This window comes from Medicago truncatula, chromosome 8, assembly GCF_003473485.1.
Source record: "Medicago truncatula cultivar Jemalong A17 chromosome 8, MtrunA17r5.0-ANR, whole genome shotgun sequence".
NCBI lineage: Eukaryota > Viridiplantae > Streptophyta > Magnoliopsida > Fabales > Fabaceae > Medicago > Medicago truncatula.
In genome coordinates, this window is record NC_053049.1 from 46799507 (window position 1) to 46818759 (window position 19253).

The 19253-nt window shown below is 32.1% G+C and overlaps 3 protein-coding genes across 6 annotated transcripts; all 3 read left to right on the top strand.

Annotated features, from left to right (window-relative positions):
• Positions 1–3097: 3097 nt before the first annotated feature.
• LOC11442178 (galacturonokinase) lies at positions 3098–11655 on the top strand. Of its 2 annotated transcripts, none has more exons than XM_024773732.2 (14): positions 3098–3386; positions 3827–3940; positions 4165–4236; positions 4478–4521; positions 4947–5100; positions 6016–6081; positions 6161–6240; positions 6846–6945; positions 7890–8074; positions 8495–8535; positions 8665–8693; positions 9732–9801; positions 9905–9994; positions 11241–11655. In XM_024773732.2, exons 1-14 carry the CDS (start codon positions 3354–3356, stop codon positions 11483–11485), a joined length of 1323 nt encoding a protein of 440 aa, XP_024629500.1. In that variant the 5' UTR covers positions 3098–3353; the 3' UTR covers positions 11486–11655. The 2 variants fall into 2 exon arrangements, with proteins under 2 accessions (XP_024629500.1, XP_003630627.1); XM_003630579.4 differs by having other exon boundaries at positions 3100–3386; positions 7899–8074.
• Positions 11656–13918: 2263 nt separating this feature from the next.
• On the top strand, positions 13919–14997 carry LOC11442179 (phospholipase A2-alpha). Its single transcript, XM_003630581.4, has 4 exons — positions 13919–14100; positions 14221–14263; positions 14388–14513; positions 14611–14997. The coding sequence occupies exons 1-4, from the start codon at positions 13996–13998 to the stop codon at positions 14811–14813; spliced, it is 477 nt and encodes a 158-aa protein (XP_003630629.1). The 5' UTR covers positions 13919–13995; the 3' UTR covers positions 14814–14997.
• Positions 14998–15448: 451 nt separating this feature from the next.
• On the top strand, positions 15449–18906 carry LOC11436512 (venom phosphodiesterase 2). Of its 3 annotated transcripts, none has more exons than XR_005643616.1 (2): positions 15449–17346; positions 18797–18906. XR_005643616.1 is itself a non-coding variant. In XM_003630582.4 (1 exon), exon 1 carries the CDS (start codon positions 15722–15724, stop codon positions 17222–17224), a length of 1503 nt encoding a protein of 500 aa, XP_003630630.1. In that variant the 5' UTR covers positions 15449–15721; the 3' UTR covers positions 17225–17514. The 3 variants fall into 3 exon arrangements, 1 of the variants encoding a protein (XP_003630630.1); XR_003008068.2 differs by having other exon boundaries at positions 18804–18901; XM_003630582.4 differs by lacking the exon at positions 18797–18906 and having other exon boundaries at positions 15449–17514.
• Positions 18907–19253: the final 347 nt, after the last annotated feature.

A 19253-nucleotide genomic window follows, 5' to 3' on the forward strand; every position in this document is an offset into this window, starting at 1 on the left:
ATTTTTTTTTTTACAACCTTATTTTAATATAGACGTGTTTGTGGTTGGATGCAAATGAACACCCTTGTTGGCAAAGAATTGATCGTTTTGTATTTAGAAAAGAATATCTCATTGAGTACAAAAAAGAAAAAAGAATATCTCACAATTTAAACGAAAAGGAAAAAGGAAAAAGAATAAATTATTTTTAGGCACATCATTTTTTGGTGCATCATAAATAGGAAAGTGAGGGCATTTTTTTACAAATTAAATCCAATAGTATTTATGTTTTTCTAACATTTATAAAGTAAGGATAAAAAAGTTCATAATTTATTTATTTAATTACTTATTACGTTTTTTTTTTTTGGAGAAGATTTATTATTATGTTTTTTTTTACAAGATTTATTATCATGTTGTTTCTAAGAAATTTCAAATATACAGAAATTAGTTAATGCTAAGAGTTTTTATTTGATAAATAATTTCCAAAGGTACTATATTTTTTTTGACAAGGAATATTATATATAGCTGGTTTTGATTTTATTTTACTTAATTGGCACCCAGATTTGTATACATTAATTATTACTATTTTCATAATTAGTTAATGAATCTACTTAGGGCCCGTTTGGATTATCTTATTTTAGGACTTATATAAAACAACTTATGCAAATAAACAAGTTGTTATGTATTATTTATAAGTTTTTAAAATAGTTTATGGAAAAACGGTTTAGGAGGATACAATTCTCGTTAGTAAAAACTTATAAATTAAAATAAAAGTTTATTTATTTACGTAAGCTATTTTTCATACGCTTAAAATAAACTCAATCCAAACTGGGACTGAATGCAAGTACTTACCAAATTATAAAACAATAAAAAAAATTGATTGTTAAGGAGGAATCAAAATAATGATGAATATATTTTTCGTCACCAATAAAATTCACATCTTTAAACTTTAAACTAAAACCTTTTACTTAAAACAGTTCGAGCAAATTTGATGAAAAAAATCTAACATATTTATCTTTTACATTTTATTTCAATCGTGAAGGTCAAGTTTTTTTTTTTTCGATTTAGTTTGTATTTACTTAGGCTTAATTACATCACATGTCCTTTAAGTTTGACGTTTGTAACAGATAGGTCCTTTAAGTTTGTTTTGTAACAGATATGTCCTTTAACTTTGTAACACTGTGCAACTAAGTCCTTCCGTTAACAAAACATTTATTTTCTTAAAACAAAACACTTAACACATTACATTAATGTTACACTCAACAATGTTTCATCGTCTAACATGATTGCACGCTTAAATTAAACTAAAAAAAACAACATGTTACAAGGATTATTCACTTTACTTGATTAAATATCAAGCTTATTGTTGCAATAACACAAGTTAAAGCCAACAACATGCAAGTTACATCAGCAATCTTCAAAAATAATCATAACATTTTCCAATTAATAACATGTTTTTGCCTTTTGCATGCCACATCACAGACTTCACAGCTACGTCAGCGTTTTTTTGACGGTGAGTTAACGGAAGGACTTAGTTGTATACTGTTACAAAGTTAAATGACCTATCTGTTACAAAACAAACTTAAAGGACCTATCTGTTACAAACGTCAAACATAAAGGACCCGTGGTGTAATTAAGCCTTACTTATAATATACTACTTTAGAAAAGTGGGATGAATCGTTTTTTGGGTTAAATATGTTTTTGATCTTCATAGACATACTATTTTTTCGTTTTAGTTTCTCTAAAAAAATTATCTAACTTTTAGTTCCTATAAAATTTCCAATTACTACTTTTGGTTCCAATTTTGAAGTCAATTTTTCGTATTTTTTAATGAAATTGTGCAGAAATGTGTTGAATATTGTAAACTCACTAAAAAAGTTAGAATTTTTTCACAAAACATAAATTAAATATGAATTTTTAACAGCCAAAAATATAAAAATTCATATTTAATTCATGTTTTGTTAAATATTTCATTTTTTTTGGTAGAGATTTTATAATATTATAAATTATTCTACAAAGTTTTATTCAAAAATATGAATTCTATATATGAATTTACTTTAAAGGAGAGACTAAAAGTGAAGATGAAAATTTTTTAGGAACTAAAAGTTAATTTTTTTTAAAGAGACTAAAAAAATCTTCTCCTAATTGGCATATGGAAGGACCAATGGATTCGTATTGATGATGATCAGGTTAATCATAGAATTCAACCTTCTCCTAACTGGCAACATCTCACATTAGCATACCTCAATGCCAATATGGTTTGTGCAAACTTTGCCAACATGCACAAAATTGGTTTTGGATACTAGTTTCGTATGGATCTTTTGGTGAGTTTATTATAGCTCAAACATCTTGGACTCATTGCTAATGCTCATATCCAAAATGTACTCATTTTCATTCATGTATATTTTAGCTGATCACTCACTTTTGTTTAGAGCCAAGTTAATGGTCAAGGGAAAAAATAAATAGACACCCTTCATGTACATCTCCATGTTGTAGGGGTATTGTAGTAATTTCACATCATACCATCACCTCTCTCATATCTTCTTTTAATGTTTTTGCCACGTGTCACAATTGTGTGTGGGTGTCAAAGTGTGTATGCCACCTAAGGGAGTTAAGATCCTCTTCATTTTCACTTAAGGTGGTCCATGTATAAAGGCTCCAAGTTAATAGGGTCTTTCCTAGCTTAGCAGGAGCTTCACTCATATACTCTTAGTTTTTCGGTCTCAAGAGGTATCATACATTAAATGCAGACACTTTTCTCCTAACCAAGGTCTTACGGACACATGTTAAAGAATCTAATGTAAATGTTTTTTCTTTAAATTTTTAAGGACTTCAATGTAAAATTTCTAAGTTTATTTTCTTCCTTAGCTAATGAAATTGCTACATTATTATTATTAAAAAATTCAGACGACACCTGTCACATACACTTCCGTTGGCTATAAATTCAATGACACTTGGTCACATGCAGAAAGTTAATATGGGAGAAAGTCTTTTGACAAAGATTATATGGAACTAAATATTGAATATTGCTTTATATAGAAACAAAAAATAAAGGTTGATAATTTTTATGATAAAAAATAAATAAAATGACACCAACATAAATTGTCCGTATCGGTCACCGACAACATAAAATGGTGAGTGTTTGGTGGCAATGACATGCATATCATATCTTATCATAATCAATCATACTCTAATGTAACAAAGAAGCGCGAATCATTGGATACCTTACCTTGCAATTGAAACCGATTTTGGCGCTTCACCAACCATTTACCAACTGCTATTTTATGTAATGTAATCTTATTCACATTAATCACTTGTATTGTATGCTTCGCTTTGTTTGTTGAATTTTCCGATCGAAGAAGAAGAAGAAGAAGAAGATGGCTGGGTCGTGTTGGCCTTCTGATACAGAGGTACGTTATTCATTCCGCTGCATCGCGTCTTTGATTTTATTTTATTTTATTTCATTCACCGCATTGCTGTTTTCTATGCTCTAAAGCTGTTTGTTAATATGATTCAATACATACATAGATCTTGCAATTATTTATTTGGAAACTGAGACGTGAACAAAATTTTCTTGCATTTCCGGAAATAATTAGAACGTAGGAGTTGCATTTTCATACGGATCGGATCGCCTTTGCTCTAGAGTCCACAGATTAATTTGTCATGGTAGAAATGCTAAGTTTGTAGGGTTATTCATTTTAATTGGTTTGTGGCATTTCGCCAACTTCAATACTTGTTCTCGTTCTTGAGATTTGCTAGATCTCTGAAAAATATGGAGAGAACCTGAATTAGAAGCTATAATGAAATGGCAAATGTGATTAGTGTGTGTATGTAAATTTGTAATCTGCAGCTAAATGAAATGAGAGAGAAAGTTTCTCAAATGGCAAAGGTGAAGAAAGAGGATGTTCGAGTTGTCGTATCACCCTATCGTATTTGTCCTTTGGGGGCACATATTGATCATCAGGTACTTTTATATATACATATCTCTGTTTTGTTATTGCTAACTAAACTTGATGATTGACTTTGGGCATGTTTTATAGGGAAACTTTTGTTTGATTAAGCAATATTAGGTATTAGAAGCACTGGGACTTGGAAGATTAATTTCTCCTGTTCAATGATTAGCTAATATATTCTCGAATTTTTTAACTGAAATTTGAACGAGTTACCTTGCACTTTGGTGTCTTGTAGGGTGGGACTGTTTTAGCTATGACAATCAATAAGGGAATACTTCTGGGGTTCACTCCTTCTGGAAGTGATGAGGTGAAATTCGATCTTGTTCTAAAATATCGATCTCGAAAAACACGAGAAAATATCTGGAAATTGCTTTTGTTTCTTTCAATTAGAAGCTAGGCATATAACTAAACAGTACCAGTGCTATTAGACTGCTCTCTCTCTCTCTCTCTATATATATATATATCTCACACACACATGTACTTACTTAACATCGCCTTTGGTTGTTTGATGAGTAACCTGTGGGACTTTTTTTCTTTCTTTTCTGTAGTTTGTAATTCGTTCGGGACAGTTTCAAGGAGAAGTGAAGTTCAGGTATGTGGTTAGTGACCATCAGGCTTACTGTTTCCTAATGTTTATTTTAAAATTTCAAAAGTTCTCTTCATTGCTCATAAGATCATGTGAGAAATATAACAACAAACTTTTATTGGGTGAAATTTATGGTTTACCATGAATCCATGTGGATGCCAATTCTTATTTTGCACAACCCACTCCTTATTCAGCGGGATACTCATCATTTTCATCCAATAATAAAATGCTGTTAACATTTATCAATATTATCTTGGGTGAATGAAAGTACCTAACTGCCAATCTAGCTACTAGCTTGTTGTCATTTCAACTACCATTCTGATAACGGGCTATTTCCTTTTTCATTGCATAATTTTGTCATTTTGGACTTCCTAAATAACACTATCTATATAATTTGCCCAATGTTGAGTGAAGTGTTTGGTGTTTGATAGAGTTGATGATATTCAGCAGCCAGTGCAAACTACTAAGATAAAAAATGATAACATGGCAGAGAATTCTTCCGAGCCACAGGAACAATGTAACTGGGGGCGTTATGCTAGAGGAGCTGTATATGCACTACAGAATAGGGGACACAATATTTCAAAGGTAAGAGATAATACCACAATGATTCACCTTTCTGTCTATCACCTAGGTAGCAGCTTTCGATGATAGTTTAATCTGTACTTTTCTATTACAGTATGTTCAAATGTGGTTTTATTTGACATTATGTTTTTATTTTGTGAATGATGACACATGAATATTCCAACATACTAAAAAGTTGGTGCAACTGAAATATACTTAAGTAAAAATAGCGTGAAATAACCAAACAATTACCAAGATTTGCAGCAATCAGAAAGCACTTGGTTCAAGAGGCTGGTTTATTTTTTCATGCAATCATGCATAAGAAAATGCACTAAAAAAGACACCCAGAAATCAGCATAAGTGTATCAGAAGAACCATGGAGAAAATTTGTAAATGCTGAGCATTGATTAAGTGAGGGTAAAGGAAGTTTTATGTAATGGCTGTATTTTGTTTCTAAGTTGCTTTCTGTTCACGGCTTTATGGAAGCAATACTGTTTGTGGTATTTTCATGGGGTGTTTTTTCAACGGGCCTTCATATTTTAAGTGTTGAACATGTAGTCATGTTCTGCAACTCATTAGATCCTTTTTTAAGGGTCTTGTTATGAAACACTTTTCAGCACATTTTTTTTTACATCTTTTTAATTATATTAAAGTTTTTGTTCTTCAAATAAGGTTACTAACAATGGCATTTGATATGGTACTTTAAAATAAACTTGGAACTTATCTGTCAGCTTGATCCTACATAGCACTGGTTGTTCTTGAGAACAACTTGACAGGTGCAGGTGTAAGTCTAAATATCTTTTCTCAAACCTTGTGACCAGAAAATGAGAAACTAGTTGTAATTTATTTCTGGTTTTCTTTGAACGAAAATCATTGCATGCAAGTGATTTCCGTAGTTTTGAAATGTATACCTATCCCTACTTGTCACAATGTTTACAGGGTATCATTGGATACATACGTGGTTCTGATGGTCTGGACAGTTCGGGATTAAGTTCTTCTGCCGCAGTAAGTAGAATTTCTCCCTTCCTATTTTCTCATGTTTTCTGATTTTATGATGGGGACTACAACTTTCAATTTTTCACAGGTTGGAGTAGCTTACCTCTTGGCTTTGGAGCATGCAAATGATTTAGTAATATCTCCTACTGAAAATATTGAATATGATAGGTAAGTTTATCTAATCTTTGGAGACATCACTATTTATTCTTCTTTAACCATGGGTACATTAGCACATGTATGAATCGATATAGTCAAAGGCATGAAAAGGCAAGCCAAAGGGATCAAAGTGAGGCATTAGAAGGGGACACCACATTTTGGCATTTAGAAGCATCTTTCTGGATAAGAGTTAAATATTAAATGACCAGTAATCTAACTTGCTAAATACTCAGAATGATAAAAAGGATATGTTATTTGTTGGACTCTGGTGGCAAGCAACTTATGGCTTTGTAAAACTAATCGAATAAATCAAGTAATCTGAATGCCTTCTTTAAGTCAGTGTTTATGTCTCTTCTTTAGTACGGCTTTGGTGGCTTTCAGCTCAAGGCATTGGAAACCCTCACATGCCTTTTGCCCTTAACTACCTTGATATTTGTCTGTTAAAAAAAGGGTAATATTATTTACAGACCTCTGCTTCTTACAGTTGAATGCCATCAAATCTCGAAATTAATGCTGTCTCCATCATTTCAGTCACCGTGGTTACAAATAAGATCCAGAGTTATTTTTTAATTGCCTTGTAATATCAACCCTCTTAAGTATTACATTTCTCATTATAGGTTGATTGAGAATGAATATTTGGGTCTGAAAAATGGCATAATGGACCAATCAGCTATATTACTTTCGAGGCATGGTTGTTTGATGTGCATGAATTGCAAGGTAATATCTGTATTCGCGTGCTTTCGTTGCAAGTTCTAATCATACTTTATTTTTTTAAGCAGATACCCATCAGTTGCATAATCAGATTTGATGTCTGGCATCATATTGTTCATGCACCCCTTTTTTTCCCAAACTACCTATTGTTTCTATCATTTTCTATTATGCATGTATCTTTTTGACCTTTATAGAGGAGGCTGTACTGAGGGAACAGGTGTTTGAGAAGAATTTGGATGGAGAGGTCATTTTAAACTAGATTTGCACCTGATATTACTCATCTGAATCCCCAGGGAAAATGTTTTGATATATTCATCTCTGTTTTTCAATTCCAAAGTCTAATTTTCTGGGAGAGCAGTTAATTTTCCAAATGCCAGGGATAGCAAAACTGTTTATCACACGTAAAACTTAAATTTCTGCTCCAAACTTGTAGTGGTAGCGTAGTTTTTAAATCAAAATGTAAAGATTGTTTCACAATCTTATGCTCACGGCTGTTTTTTTATATTCTTTTTAATGAGTGGTTAATTAATATATTAATATACCATGAAAATTCAAAAGTATTTTGTTTGCACTTGGGACAAGGATGGGTTAGATATCCATTACGGTATAAATAACTAATAAATTGTCAGTATTATTTTTATTATTTTCATTTATAGCTCTTCACATGGTATTTTTTAAGCAAAATAATCCAATTAAAAACAAAAAACCACTATTTAATGTCCTACTCATAACATTGTCTAGCTCCTGACTTCCTTAAAATAAGTCTGATATTCATATTTCATAGCTAATATAGTCTGCATTATGGGCTTGATTCTTCTACTTTTCTTAGTTCTTATATATTTAGGTTCCTTGGTCGGATCTCTTTCTTTATATTGGAATATCTGATGTATAAACCGTTTTCATGTATAACTACAAAACACTGTCACTCCTCTGATCGTGTCTTTGTTTAGCATATGCAGACGAAAGAATATAAGCTTATTCACCGGCCAACGGTGCAAGATTACAAAAAGAGTGAACAACCGAAAGCAGCCAAAATGTTGCTGGCTCTTTCTGGTTTGAAGCAAGCTTTGACTACCAACCCTGGATATAATAGGCGAGTTGCAGAGTGTAAAGAGGCTGCACAAATTCTTCTTGAGTGAGTTTTTCTATTTTTTTCTTCTCTCGCAATATATACTGTTTTCATTCATGTGTTCGCAATGACTTGTGTTTGCTTTACATATATTCCATGCAAAATGTTGGGCATTTCTGAATTTTAAGCTCTTAAGAGCAGTTACCAACTTACCATCAAAATCTGTCAACATTACCCTTTAAGTCCCGAAGGTCACAATTTGCTTTTAAAAGAGTAGTGGTTTTAATTAAGATTAAAATCCTAAAAACTATTGTCAGAACCAAAATTCAGATTGTGAAAACTGTCAAAACACTTTCAATTTTAGACTTCCACGTTCGTCAACGAAAAACACCAGAAGCACATGCACCCTAGCACCTTTAATTTTTTTCAAGGGAACTTTGTGCGATAGTTCCAGGAGTTTTATGTTATTTTTAATTCACTCTGCAGAGCATCTGGAGATCATGAAGCGGAGCACATCCTATCAAATGGTCAGTATTTTTGACTCCTCACTTTTGAACTATCTATTTTTTTGTTTATGAGACCATCATAGCTTTTGAACTATCTTTTGTCAAACTGCTAACTAGTCTAAGTTATTTTTTGCATTTTCTACCAAGCAGTTGCACCAGAAGTTTATGAGGCTCACAAGGTACAAAACATTTACATGCTGGATTCAGTCGCATAAGAATTTACCCAATCATAGTTAATATGTATGACATAATGTGCAATTGATGTCTTAACTGATGTTAATTTTGTACAAGCTTAATTGAATGGATATGAACTTATAGTTATAGCTGAATAAGTAAGTACTTTTTTTTTTTTATAAGGAAACAATTTTATTGTGCAAGTTTGGAAAAGTAGGGAAAACAATTCACTTGCACTATGATATCAAAATTCATCAATCATGGCTTGTGTAAGTTCTGGAAAACCTTCTCTGACGTTGGAAACTGAGATGCATAAACAGGTTAAACAAATTGGTTTGGTATTTGGCACATATCATTTTAATAAAAAAAGAGCTCTTTTGGTATTCTGAACTATTGACATGTAAACCATTTTCCTTATAAATAATAATAATTACTCGGTTCCTGAAGCTCCTCACAATGGAGACTGAGTGAAATTGAGATTTTTTTTTTTTGAGGGCTGATGAAGAGCATATATGGTTTTCTTTCTGATAGTGAAATCAAAGGGTGTATTATGATTGAATTTATTTCTGCTTTATGTAGTTCTCGTCGGATCTGTAAAAAAATGTGATGATTTGCTATTTGCAATTCACACTATACTGGAGTTCCCTTAGAGCACAAACAGCATAATGAAAAACTCACATGGGAAGTAGTATATGTTTGAATATTTGCATCCAGCTTTTCAGCAAGCTCTCATGCATTCATGTTGATACTCTCCAAGGTAGAAATGGGGGATTCCATATGCCAAAGCTTAACGGCACTTGTGGTATCCAATATTGCCAATTTGAACGTTCAAATGCCGAAACTTGTTACATTGACATTTGCGTAAATTGATTCTGCTATATCCACTATAGTTTCTTTCCATGTTAGTTAATTTAATGTGTTATGTATTACTTGTTCTAGGCATTTGTTATTGTTTAATGCTTTCTTCATCTGTGTTATATGTCTAACTGAATTCCATTTATGAATTTAGCATAATCAAGTAGTCCTGCATTTTGTTTGTGCAGTGCAAATTAGAACCTGATCTGGCCAAAAGAGCAGAGCATTATTTCTCAGAGAATATGCGTGTTATGAAAGGTAAAATCTCTCTTATTGCTTCAGTAAATCTCAGCATCATAGGTGAGTTTATATTATATCCGCTTATGTGATTTAATGTAGTTAATGTAAATGTTTAATCCAGGAGTTGAGGCTTGGGAAACGGGAAGTTTAGAAGATTTTGGAATTCTCATCGCTGCTTCTGGTCGAAGTTCCATTCAAAATTATGAATGTGGTATGAGTTTTAACCCCCAAAGTTCTAAATTGATATATTCTGAAATTCCATCTTCTTGTCCCTCTGTGATGAAAATGAGTTGAATGCATGAAACCTATATGGGTGGGAAAACATTTTGTTATATAGATTTCAACTTTCCAATATCTAGTTGCATTTCTTTCTAGAAGTATTGAATCCTGAAAAGTTCTGCAAAAATTAAAATGCATCTAGAAGCCATTAAAATTATATGGAAAAGAAGTTTGGATTTAAACTTGTATTGTTCCCTTTACCGCTTTGCAGCACATTATTTCTGTTTTTTCCTTTTCTACTGTTCTATATTTTGTTCTAATCTTTCTTTCTCTTTCTTGCTTCCTAAATATTTCTTCCAATCCCTGGTAATTGATGTTCTGTTCTGTACTAAAGTCCAGATTCTCAGGAAAGCAATCTGTTTTATTTTCTATTTTGGTTCTCCCAATTCGATTTTACCCGATCTCAATAATAATAGATTGAGGGGTTTTCAGGAGTATATTCATAAACAAAAGACAAAATGAAGTTTCTTACATGAATTTTCAGGAACATTTTAATTATTTAAGCAAACACATCATGAATCGTTTTTCACATGCTTTAATTTGAACAGCTGGACATTTTTAATGTGAAATGTTGGTTGGGTAACAGTGACACATAAAGTGGTCAAAATTCCAGGGTGGGATCAGATGTCACTGGTATAGCTGATGATGTGTTATATCCGTGTTGAACAAATTTTAGTTGCTTCACAAGTCTAATTCATCTTGTTAGAAATTCTTCAACCACTGCAAGTCATTAAGATAGGGAGCTTTACTGATGGTTGTGCACAATAGCATTACTATTATACAGCTTTCAGACTTGATGTTTTGCTCTTAACCAGCCCCGTTTGAGTTAGCAGATATAATTTTTTTTATTGACTTTATTAACCCCCTCCGATAAAAAGTAAAAATCTCCACCCAGTATCAATTTCGTCTAGTTTAAGTTTAAATAATTCAAACATTTGAATTTATGAAACTCATTTGTAGCATGCGCATGGTGGAAGCTTTACATTGGAAGTTCATTATGTTTAACTACACCAAATTTCAGATGAGAAGTGTTTAATTTGGTTTCTTTTTATTATGAGCTTTAAAAGTTTCCTCATGTTTACGAGACATAAACTAGCATACATTTTAACCTTTGATAATTTGAATGTCTACGAGTAAGTATTGAATACTGACGATCATGAATTTATGTGTCTAACAAGGTTCTGAACCACTGATTCAACTGTATGAGATCCTATTGAGAGCTCCTGGTGTATTGGGAGCACGTTTCAGTGGTGCTGGGTTTAGAGGATGCTGTATTGCCCTTGTGGAGGAGCACCTTGCTACTGAAGCTGCATCATTTGTCAGGAGAGAATATCTCAAAGCCCAGCCCGAGTTAGCTAGTCAGATAAGCAGAGATACTGCAGTTTTAGTATGTGATTCTGGTGATTGCGCACGTGTAATTTGAGCAGTATTTTTATTGTCATTTCTTGTCAATAGCAGCTGTTAATCTCATTATAGTCAATCAAATCTTCTGCATTTTTTTTTTCATTATTTTTTGTGGCTTTGAGCTAGAAAAATGATACTTTGACACAATTTTGGCATCAAATTCGACAACATATTAGATTAGATGGTTAATGCAGTTCAATATATAGTTAATGATTATAACAAAGGTGTCAACCCATTGATCCCCTGAGGTTGGTCTGTTGGTGAAGACTTGAGACCTAGGAGTGTGCTCCACTCTAGGTCTCAGGTTCGAGTCTTCCAGGTGCCAACAATTCTTGTGTTGGACAATCCATTACAAAGTTTTACTCTTACTTAAATAGAGCCCCCGCTAGTGGATAGTGGGATTAGTTCTTTGAATTAGCCGATCCCTGGGTCGGGTATCGAATTTAAAAAAAAATAGAATGTCATTAACCGCAATTTAAGTGTATTTTTAACACCATAAAATCATGTATATTTAAACATAATTTGATGATTAATATATATTTCGACACTTGAAATTGTGATTAAGTCATGATCACAATAAATCAAGTTCAATTGATGTTTAATGAGCTGTGACACATTATCTTCATTAACTATCTACTTAACATAATTAACCAAGTAATTGAAGTTTATTAACTATCTGATTTGTTTTTGAAATTTGATGTCAAAATTGTGTCAAAATAACATAACTCAGGTTCAAATATCCAATAATTTTTAAAAAAATTATAATAACTAAAATGGAAATTACTAAACTTAATAAATTGAAATGAAGATCAAAATATGTATTATAAAAGCGGTCACCAAGGGCTCTTGGGCTGATGTTAAATTTCTGTGATGCTAATTAGCACAAAGGTTATTGTAATTCGTTGTCTGATGAGCTCAATCCTTATACTTTGAAAATAAAACATATTTTTTTTTATATATATAAACGAAATGACAAATAACCATTAAAACTTACATAAGGAGCCGGAGTTTAAAGTTACATCTGAAATTTTGAAATTTGAGTTAAGTTGTGGAAGAAAAAAAAATTGTTACTCCCTCGGTATGTTATATATTAATTCATCACTTTCACATATATTAAGAAATGTAGTTAAATTATGAGTATTTTTACGAAATTATCTTTCATTCATGATATGAAAAAGATAAATTAAAAGATGGAAAATATGAGTAAAAATTACTAAATGGTATGATATAAAAGTGACATATAATTTCCGTGTTGGATCAATCCATAAGTCGTTGTGGGGAAAAAGTTATCCCAAATTATAATTTGTTTTCAAATGCAAATGGAGTATTAATGTGAGTTTTTCTACTATAACCTTAATAATTTATTAATCTACTTTTTTAATTCTTTAATTTTTTTTCCATACTATTAAATAAAGATAATTTTGCTAAACAACTCGTGATAATTTCTCCCTCTAAAAAACATTCATAATTTTTTTTATACAAAATTAATTACATTTTTTGTTACAAACTAATTACATTTCTTAATATATGTAAAATAGCTAAAAGCGTGTTATAATTTAGGATGAAGGGAATGTAAAACCACATTTGAAGTGAAATTGAAATGAAATGAAATAATTAATATTTCTCTAAAAAATATAAGATAATTTGGTGTGTAAATTAGGTTACTAAAAATATGTAATTGATTATCTCATTTTTTATAAATGATTTCCCGCGTGTGAGTGTAGACTGAAGAGATAATACAAAGTGTGTCTTCAATGTGTTAGCTTTAGGTTTTGCTTGGAAACTAATTCCACTTATTTCCTTTTCTTTTCTTTTTTTTTTTCTAAAAAAAAGGAAATAAGTTGTTTTCAAGCAAAACCTAGACTAACACATTAAAATTTGAAGACACACTTTGTATCAGCTCTTTAGAGTTCAGCCTACTCTATTTCTTAGTAATAGTAAGTAAGTTCGATTGCTGACTTTTTATGGAGTCCGCCAAGCAAATCACTTTAATTATGGGATCAGTACCCGAGTTCACAATAATTTTCTAAAATCTGGTTTCTTATTAATCATTGAATTTCATAAATAAATAGTGAAGTATTATAATCTGAGAGAATTTATATTCAGGGGTAAGTGAAACAAAATATCATTTGATTTGTAATAAAAAGCTCTAATGAGATATTATAGAGCAATCAACTACATATTGAAGTACAATTCAAACATAGTAGTTAGAGTTTGGTTAGTTTGTTAACTTGTGTGGCAAGTTTCTGCCTTAGTTTGTTGTAGATATAATAAATAACATTGTCTGTGTAGATGGATATTCATTTCTTATCCTTCGAATAAAGTTTTCAACTTTATCCTCTCAGTTTTCACCTTACTATGCATCACTTTCTTCTCTTTCTTACGGTACAAGTCACCACTTAGCACTAACAATACAACCATTTGGCCTTTCATAATGAGGGAGAGATAACGTGGAGGGTTTCATGTGGTTAAACATAGCTGCATTAAATTAGTCATTCACACTATCTTCTCAAATTAATTTCCACAAAAATGCTTCCAGTACTTGTTTTCCTCTTCTTTTATTGCACCTTTTTATCCATTCCCGTCTCTGCCCTCAATATTGGAGTTCAAACTACAGGAGTCACCATCTCTATGGTTCACCTCTTCTCTTGCTTTATGCTATATCTATCTACAATTTCATTTCCAACACTATTAAAAAAACAATGTATTTCTAATTCTTCTTTTAATCTTTTTGCCTAACTATTTCATTTGCAGAACGAAACATGCAGCAGGAAATGTGAGTCAAACTTCTGTTCAGGTGCAATTTTATATATAGTTTATTGGATTAAGTTTAATTTTTTTTATGATGTATCTATGTTGTTGATGAACAAAAATGTACTAAGTAAAGTATATGTATTATAATTTTGGATTGACATATATAGTGCCTCCATTATTGAGTTATGGAAAGTACTGTGGGATTAATTATAGTGGTTGCCCTGGGGAGACACCTTGTGATGACCTTGATACTTGTTGCATGAATCATGACCTTTGTGTGAAAGCCAAAAACTGTGAGTTCTCAACTTTTCTCTACATTATTCATTACGCGGTAAGTTATGAAATTATTATTATGAAAATAATTACAAAATAGATGATGATGTTAAGCAGATGACTACCTAAGCCAAGAGTGCAGTCAAACATTCATAAAATGTTTGAACAAGTTTAAGAAGAGTGGAGGTCCTACGTTCGATGGAAACACATGTGAAGTGGATTATATTATTGAACTCCTCAGTGTTGTAATGGAAGGTGCTCTGCTGGCTGGAAGTCTTAAACAAGCCTTAGAGTATTGGTTGGTATTTTCAAGAAATTAACAAGGGCCTAAGATGTAGAATTTCTTTGTTAGGGAATTCTATAAGTTATCAGATTTTATTTGTGTCTATTTTCCTGTGCTCTATTTATACAATTGTTTTGCTTCAAAGTTTGTTCAATATTCCCACCTCCTCAAATATACAATATGTTGTGATGAGATAATGGAATGTTCTTTTAATGTGATGACATAATTTAATCATTGAATCTTTATTAATTTATCCATGACCCCATATTGCAGATTATTATTTTATTAAAAAAAAAAAAAAAAAAAGGTGAGAATCCAATTATATTGGTCTTATGAAGTTGGTTTCAGTGTGCTTCTTTCAACGTCCCATATTTAATTTTTTTATTACGAATTTCGACCTTCAAATGATGCTCTCGCAAATATGCGGTGGAATTGAATCTTTTGTATTAGTTATTGTTCGATTGGATATTGAGTTTTCAAAAATAAAATAAGACGATGTCTAATTGGGTGAAAAAAAGAAAAAAATAAATAAATTTGTTTGAGAGAAAGGTTAACGAGTGCCTCTAAAACCATCTTTAAGGATCTCAAATAGTAATTTATTTGACCTTTTTAATGAATAATTTTTTAATTTAGAACGGTTAAAGAGTGTACCATATGTTTTCTCATAGAGTAGTAATATGAAAGTCAAACATGGTTCTTGCTGTGTTCTTCCGTCATCTTCCAAAAGAGTCCACCAAACCATAAGCATCGAAGAAGATTCACTCTGACAGGACAGCAAACTCAACTCAAATCCTTCAATTTCACTCAACCTTCTCTCTCTTTCCCTTTCCCTTTCCCTTTCCCAAACAAAACAAAACCCCATGACATGATCCAAATCCAAACAAAATCACAACCTCGTAAAAACAAGAAACAGCAACAAAAGAAACTAGTTAGTTTTTCCTTAACATGGGTTCAGATCCTTTGTCACTGAATTCAACAAAACCAACACAAATTCCAACTCAAGATCAACAAGAACATGATTCACCATCATCATCATCATCACTGGCTCTTCTCTCTTTCAACACTGAAAATTCTTCATCTTCTTCTTCAACCCCTTCTTCTTCTTCTTCTTTCAACAAAACCCTCTTCATCTCTCTCATCATCATCACCTCCATTTCACTCTCAGCTGCATTTTCCTTTGCCTTTCTCTTCCTCTCTTCATCACAAACAACCACCCAAAACAATAACTCTTCTCCTTTGAACAGTTTTGCTCGTCCTCTCACCAAACTCAAACGCCCTGTTGTACTTTTGATTTCCTCAGATGGGTTTCGATTTGGTTATCAATTCAAAACCTTTACTCCTTCTATCACTCGTTTGATTTCAAATGGAACAGAAGCTGAAACAGGGTTGATTCCTGTTTTTCCATCCTTAACTTTTCCAAATCATTACTCTATTGCTACTGGTCTTTACCCTGCTTATCATGGTATAATCAATAACCATTTTTTAGATCCTATTTCTGGTGATCAATTTTTTATGGGTAGCCATGATCCAAAATGGTGGTTAGGTGAACCCATATGGGAAACTGTGGTGAAAAATGGATTGAAAGCTTCTACATATTTTTGGCCTGGTTCTGAGGTAAACAAAGGTATTTGGGATTGTCCTTTGAAGTATTGTTTACATTATAATGATTCTGTTCCTTTTGAGAAAAGGGTTGATTTTGTTTTGAAATATTTTGATTTGCCTAGTGATGATATTCCTGATTTTATGACACTTTATTTTGAGGACCCTGATCATCAAGGTCATAAAGTTGGATCTGATGATCCTGAGATTACTAAAGCTGTTTCTAGAATTGATAATATGATAGGTAGGTTGATTAGTGGTTTAGAACAAAGAGGGGTTTTTGAGGATGTTACTATTATTATGGTAGGTGATCATGGAATGGTTGGTACTTGTGATAAAAAATTGATTTTTCTTGATGATTTAGCTCCTTGGATTGAAATACCAGAGAGTTGGGTCATTACACATACTCCAGTACTTACAATTCGTCCGTCTTCTGGTAATGTACCGTCTGATGTTGTTGCTAAGATGAATGAAGGATTAAGTTCAGGGAAAGTTGTAAATGGAGAGAATTTGAGGATGTATCTTAAAGAAGATTTACCTAGTAGGCTTCATTATGCATCAAGTGATCGGATTCCACCGATAATTGGTTTAATTGGAGAAGGTTTTAAGGTTGAAAAGAAGAAAACGAAGCATCAAGAATGTGGCGGCTCACATGGTTATGACAATTCATTTTTCTCCATGAGGAGTATTTTTATTGGACATGGTCCTCAATTTGCAAGAGGGAGAAAGATACCTTCATTTGAGAATGTTGAGATTTATAATTTGATTACATCTATTCTGAAGATAAAGGGTGCAGCTAATAATGGCTCTACCTCATTTGCAGAATCTGTTCTTCTGCCTGCTGCATAGAAAGGACTATGTTAATTTTTGTAGGTAAATTTTTTTATTGCTGAGATGAATCATAGTTTGCTCTATGTGGAAGAAATGTTTATAACGGAATCAGTCATTGTAACTTCAAGTACATAATAAAGGTACTTCCATTTCCATATATTTGGTTCTTATTTTATTTGTTATGAAGTAGAGGGCAAGCTTGGCTTTAAAGATGTTTTATTTTTGGATATGTAAGCAATATACATACAATCACAGAATTTTGATGATCTTCATATAAAATGACATCCCATTACCATTTTTGTCTTTGATGTTTCCTCATAATAAGCTCTGATCAAATTTAGATTAGGATTTTGTTGGAAGTGAACTATCTTCATTTTCTTTTAACAAATTAAGCAAGCATTTGCTTTGGTTCTTAAACGGGTGAGGTGTTGTCACAGTAGGCCTCGAATGTATCAAAATTACATACTTAAATGTATGTTTGGTTAGTCAGTTTGGTTTTTGAATCTGTACTGCCTAGTCCTCGTATGTGTCTTCCGTTAGTCAACTTTATCCATAAAATTACTAACAAAAGAGACACTTGGGATGTGTTTGTAATTTGATACATTCATGGACTATATATGACGGAACCTTACACATTTATGGTCCAAAATAACTAGTTACCCACAACAAAATGTTTAGGGTAAGGGGAAGCTTTCCCCATTCCAAGGCTAGTGTTTAAAATGTTTGTTGGTTGGTCTTCTTGTGGTTACACATCACTTCCACTGCCTGTGTAACTGTAAATGAGTGAACAATATAAGACTGATTTCAGTTCTTGATCTGAGATGGAAATCACCACTTCCTCAAAAGATTATTTGTCACGTAGGATTTCAGCGTTAATGGATGAAATAGAAGTATATAGAGTCACCGTAAGTAATGAAATTCCAACCTTTATTACTGTGCCGGAACCTTTGAGTTTACTCATAGTCTCATAAATAACCCTTCTGCTGGTTATGCGCATAGAGGTTATAGAGCAAGGTTGATTATAAAAATGGCTATATGAATCTATGTATGCTTATATACATTAACTAATTCGCAACATAAGAAATCAATAAAACACCATCTTCGGTCCAAAAAAGTATTATTTCTTTCTCTTAACACGCCAATAGTTATTGCTTTTTCCTTCTGTAACAATGTTTTTTGAATCTTTTTAGCGTGTTTCAATAGATCTTTTTAGGCAAAATTACACTTTTAGTCCCTTAACTTAATTTCAGGTAACAGTTTGGTTCTTTATCTTTTTTTTCATTTCAATTTGGTCATTTTTGTCAATTTTTATATACATTTTCAAGCTTCAAATCTAATATTCTTATGCAAACATAGACGAGGATCATAGATTTGAAGATTGAAAGACCATAAGAAAATAAAATCATGAATTTTAAGCTTAAAAATTCATATGAAAATGGACAAAAAAGACCAAATTGAAATGAAAAAAAGATAAAGGACCAAATTGTTACTTAAAATTAAGTTAAGAGACTAAAAGAGTAATTTTACCATCTTTTTACTATGAAAAATACAACATAATTCAAAAAAACTTTGTGAAACTTTCCGTCGCAACTTGCAGATGTACAATTTGAAGTTTTGTATCGGTATGCATGGAACGCGAAAGAGCTCGCAGTGTGCCGGAAAGAGGATGAGGTCGTAGGAACGATGCGCTCGCCGATGACATAATGCATAATTTATGTTGAAAAATTCGGTTTTACATTAATTTAACAACTGACCCATCAATTTTTGTTAGGAATGTGACGGTAATTCTCATCTTCAAGCGTTGACGAAGTTTGATAAGCATTTGATATCCATTATGTTTATGTTTTAATCAACCTTCTTTTTATATATATATATATATACATGGGACATATCTAATGAGAATGAGTATTTTATATGAGAATGGTAGGAATGAATAGAAGCTATTAAATTAATAATTAATGGATGAGATTAAAACAACACATGTACCCACACCACTAGAGGCTATCATGTTTCTATGATTCTATATACCTATGTTGTAGACTTCTTC

Excerpts from the sequence above, each read along its gene's own strand:
- LOC11442178 (XM_024773732.2), top strand. The coding sequence starts at position 3,354 with ATGGCTGGGTCGTGTTGGCCTTCTGATACAGAG. Across the intron at positions 5,101-6,015 it reads GGGGACACAATATTTCAAAG|GGTATCATTGGATACATACG; the intron begins GTAAGAGATAAT and ends CAATGTTTACAG. Across the intron at positions 8,694-9,731 it reads AAGTTTATGAGGCTCACAAG|TGCAAATTAGAACCTGATCT; the intron begins GTACAAAACATT and ends TTGTTTGTGCAG.
- LOC11442179 (XM_003630581.4), top strand. The coding sequence starts at position 13,996 with ATGCTTCCAGTACTTGTTTTCCTCTTCTTTTATTGCACCTTTTTATCC. Across the intron at positions 14,101-14,220 it reads CAGGAGTCACCATCTCTATG|AACGAAACATGCAGCAGGAA; the intron begins GTTCACCTCTTC and ends TTTCATTTGCAG. Across the intron at positions 14,514-14,610 it reads TTGTGTGAAAGCCAAAAACT|ATGACTACCTAAGCCAAGAG; the intron begins GTGAGTTCTCAA and ends GATGTTAAGCAG.
- LOC11436512 (XM_003630582.4), top strand. The coding sequence starts at position 15,722 with ATGGGTTCAGATCCTTTGTCACTGAATTCAACAAAACCAACACAAATT.